Source organism: Echinops telfairi, unplaced genomic scaffold, assembly GCF_000313985.2.
Source record: "Echinops telfairi isolate 266 unplaced genomic scaffold, ASM31398v2 ScPeMD7_3533;HRSCAF=4204_0, whole genome shotgun sequence".
NCBI lineage: Eukaryota > Metazoa > Chordata > Mammalia > Afrosoricida > Tenrecidae > Echinops > Echinops telfairi.
Genome location: NW_022107431.1, coordinates 77,033,011 through 77,037,644, shown reverse-complemented (window position 1 = coordinate 77,037,644; position 4,634 = coordinate 77,033,011). Strand labels below are relative to the sequence as shown.

The following is a 4,634-nucleotide window of genomic DNA, read 5'->3' as shown; positions in this document are numbered from 1 at the left end:
AAGTTTCTGCGTCTCTTCTGACATCCACTTTGGCCTTTTCTTTCCTATCTTTTTCATGACCTTTTGCTTTCTTGATGCATGATCTTGATGTTATCCCATAACTCTTTTGGTCTGTGGTCATTAGTGTTCCATGTGTAAGATCTATTCTTGAGATGGTTCTGAATTCAGGTGGGATACACTCATGGCTGTATTTTGGCTCTCTTGGATGTGTTTCTTTACCACCATCACCCTTCAGCTTCAACTTAACCTTACAACTGAGCCATCGATTTATTTGTTCCCTAGTCAGTCACTGACCTTGTTCTGCTCGGTGATATTGAACTTCGTCTTCTCTCTCCACAGATGTAGTTGGTTTGATTCCTGGGCATTCTATCTGGCAAGGTCTGTGTGTATAGTCACTGTTTATGTTATTGAAAATGGTATCTTGCAACAACAAAGTCACTTTCCTTGCAAAATGCTGTTATATGGTCTTTCGTGTCATTTCTGTCACCAGTACCATATGGCGGGAGTGGGTAAGAATTGGCTTCCAACTGCAAGGTTTGTGGTTTACAGCAACCAGCTCTTCCGCAGGAGAAAGTGGAGGTTGTCTGCGCTTGTAGAGATGTAAAGTCTTGGAAACCATAAATAGGCTCTCTGGGAGTCAGAATGGATTCAGCGGCCAATCGTTTTTGGTTTGGAGCTTCCTTTGTCTCCAACTTTCTCATTCCAACTACCAGTAATTATCAATATACTTAATTGCATGTTTGGGTACTTTTAGACTGAGAAAGTGGTAGAATTAAAAAATTTCTTCATCTTTGTAAATTTGAATATTAGTTGTATTAATTAATCTTCTTTATAGGTGTAAGAGTATTATCACTGATAGTATGGTCCTTGATTATGAATACAGTGCAGTTCCCCTCTTTGTCATTCCACATAGAGTAAGCCAGTTGGTTGTCTAGCTCAAAGTGGCCTATGCCAGTATATGAGAGCTCACTAATGCCCAGGGTATGGATCCTTATTAGTCCCAGTTCATTTTCGATGACTTCCAGTTTTCCTAGTTTCATCCTTCATACATTCCATGTTTCAGATATTAGTGGATATTTGCAGCTGTGTCTTCTCATTTTCAGTAGTGCCCCATCGACAAAATAGGGTCCTGAAACCCTCCATCCGCATTTTTTATGGCCCAGCTGTGTTTTGAAGAGTCCACTCCTCCCCAGTCATATTTTGAGTGTCTTCCCACCTGAAGGCTCACTGTCCAGCAATCTCTCAGGAAGCGAGACCTAGGGAAAGAATGAGAATGCCGACATCTTGTAAAAGTGGTCACCAAGGTTATCCAGCAGTCTTTGCAAAAGCTGCGAAAGAGAACCTAATGTTCTGTTTACACTTTCACCTAAAAACACAATAAAGCATTATTTTAAAAAGAATACATAGTATGTCAAACTGTAAATGAGTAAGATTATAATATGCTAATCTTGCAACCTGCTCAATATATTATTGTAGATTTTATGGCTTTAACATTACAAATAACAATTGAGCTTATTGAGTAACTCCTTTTACTTACTGTAAACATTGGACAAATTTTGATCAGAATTAAGGCTGTGTGTAGAAGTTGGGCATGTCATGAGTAGTGATTAAATATAAAAGGTGAAAGAAAGAGCTATGAAGAATAATTTCTGATCAAACACAGGAAAATACAATTGAGAAATAAACCATTCTTCAGAAAATTTAAAGATCTCAGAAATTGTGTACTATTCTCACTGGCAGTTTGCATTTCATCTATTACGCTCTAAGGGTATTGACACTGTGTCCACTCCCTGCCATGGAGTCGGTTTTGACTTGCAGGGACCCTGTCGGTCAGCATAGAGCTGCTGCTATGGGCTCCTAAGACGGTGATGCTCTACCGGAGTAGAAAGCCTGTCTTACTCCCAGTACTGTTCTATGTACCTGTGAATGGACCTAGAGAAAATATAGACAAATAATTTTTTAATTGTTTTCAAGTGATTCTTGGTAAGGTTTTTGTTTTGATTGTTGTTTTTACTTTAAAGACTTTTAGGATGGAAAATGTAAAGCATGTACAAACTAGACAATGATATGATGAACTCCCATGTACCCATAGGCCATCACTAGTAACCACTTCCGCACCTTGTTTCATATATGTCAAAGTTTTGTTGTTGTTGTTGTTAACGTTTTCATTGGTTACTTTGGGTTCTATTTTCTCCCTAAAGGAAACATTTTGGGTTTTTTTATCATTAGCCTCTAGGGCGGCTCGGAGCTTCAGTTACTGGAATCGATCCTGTGGATGAGAACATTCAAACAGCTCAGCATCATAAATCCTTTGACCCCATCCTGACTAAGAGAATAGAGTACAAAGCATGCTCTCTAGAAGCGATCGTGGAAGAAAACATAGAAACATTTGATGCCATCGTAGCTTCTGAGGTTGTAGAACATGTGACTGATCTAGAAACATTTATACGGTGCTGCTGTCGAGTGTTAAAGGTAAGAGTTTGCTCTCTTTGGTGTGTGTGTGCATACATCCATAGCAATACACTTCCCATGATACCTTAGTAGCCCAGCAGGCCTAGGGCAGGGGAGGAGGAGCTGTGAAGCCAACATCCCTGCTGAGCGTCCTGCCTCGACACTGGGTATTACAGCTTGGCCCTCAATACCAGGGCTTTTAGAACCCTTTTGGCATCCTGATTCCCAGGGATAATGGAAAATAGTGTTGCTGAAAAACTGGAAAGCTATGCCTTTATAGTAGTGTGTCTCCATTGGTATAGTTTGGATTAAATAGCTAGTAGGCATTGATTGAAAATTACTAAGAAATTGGTTTGGACTAATACTTAAAATTATCAATAAAAAAATTGTTAGCCTGAATGTACTTAACAAAAAGCATTTGTTAAGTGACTTCATGTGTGACCTAACTATAATAGTTATCAGCTTATAAAACAGTATGTCAATTGAACAATTAAAGTGTATGATATGTGAAGGATATCCGAGGAAAAATATAATGAAAAGAAAGAATACTTCACATGCTTGATCTCACTGAATTTCACCTACACCCAGGTGAGGAAGGCCAGGCAGGCATTGTCATCACGCCTTTGCTGGGATGCGAGGGATGTCAAGTTCCCTGGGCCAGTAAGTGGGACTTGGGCTAAAACTTGATTTTAAGTCTAGTTCTTCCCAATACACTACTATACTTATACAGTTTCCAGATTTAGTCCTTTGTGTGTAGTTCCAAATTTCTGTATTTTGAAAATAATTTTAGATTTACAGAAGAGTTATAAAGATGGTGCAGAGTTTTCCCAACAATCCTTTACCCAGGTACTTTATGTTAACGTTATCACAAGAAAATAGTAGCACTAGGATGAGGCAAGCTAGATACCTAAGGTATAGAATTTAATTAAGGTGGCACTCTGGAGTGCTGGCACTGCACTTGCACACCCTGTAAGAGAGTAGCGTGCCTCCTTAAATCTTGTACCTTAAGTCACTTGCCTCACTCTAGTCCCAGACTTGTATATTAAGCCATGATAAATTTCTCAAAGCTAAGAAATAGATGCCAGCTAGGTACTCTTGATTAAAATACAGACCTTGCTAAATTTCATTGTTTGTGTTTGTTTGTTTTCATTAAAGCCTTTCATCCAACCCAGGGTTCCACTTTGTATTTAGTTGCACTGTCTTCTTACTCACGCTGTGGAGTTAGTTCTAACTCACAGTAACCCTGCATAGGGTTTCTCAGATCATAATTCTTACAGAAATTGGGTAGTCTCCTTCAAAGCCGCTGGTGGGATTTGAACTGCCAACCTTATGGTTAGCAACCTAACCCACAGGGTCACTAGGACTCCTTAGTGTCTCCAATCTGTGATTGTTGTTTGGTGTTTCCTCTTAAACAGAATTTATTAGCTTTACGTCCTATTTTTCAAATGCTACTCCTTAGTTGTTCATTTTGTGTTGTATGTCAGAGTTCTTGTGTGTCAGATCATCACAATGGAGATGCTTTCATACATTTGAGACATGCTAGCAGGGTGGCCTTTAAAGCTATTATTTTTAAAACCTTTGTTTTATTGGAGGCTCATACAACTCTTACAATACAGCTCATACAATCCATACATACATCAATTGTGTCAAGCACATTTGTACATTCGTTGCCTCATCATTCTCAAAATATTTACTCTCCACTTAAGCCCTTGGTATCAGCTCCTCATTTTTCCCTCCCCCTCCCCGATTCCCTAAAAACCGTTTTATTGGCGCTTTATCCACATATCGTACAATTCAGTAGTTCAATCATATCCAGTGAGGCAGAGTCACATGCCCAAGCTCTGTGCACCCTGAGAAAGCAGTGGTGACACAGGGGTAACGCAAATGTGCCAGGGCCACCAGGAACAGCAGCCCCACCCATTGTCTGTATTTTTACTTTGAAGTATTTGACCAAAGGCCATGTGCAATATTAGTGAAAACCACCGTAATATATGATTTTAGGAGAAATGAGAATTTTTAACAGTGAATACATCTGTAGAGGGTTGCTTATAGTAATGAATTCTCCAAGATAAACAAAAACTGTTTTGTAGTTAGTTCAAGGACTATTTGTTGGCCTTTAGGAGTGTTTTCCGGTTGAGTCTGGTCTGATGGGGCGCTAAGCCCTGGCCCCAAAGTCCATTTTT

At 39.4% G+C, this 4,634-nt stretch overlaps 1 protein-coding gene across 1 annotated transcript in view; it reads left to right on the top strand.

The window, feature by feature from the left end:
• The window catches only part of COQ3 (coenzyme Q3, methyltransferase), a 27,798-nt gene that overhangs the window by 20,345 nt on the left and 2,819 nt on the right, over positions 1 to 4,634 (top strand). The window contains exon 5 of the mRNA XM_030886863.2: positions 2,230 to 2,472. Coding sequence (XP_030742723.1) covers positions 2,230 to 2,472 — 243 coding nt within the window. The remainder of the gene's footprint in view (positions 1 to 2,229; positions 2,473 to 4,634) is intronic.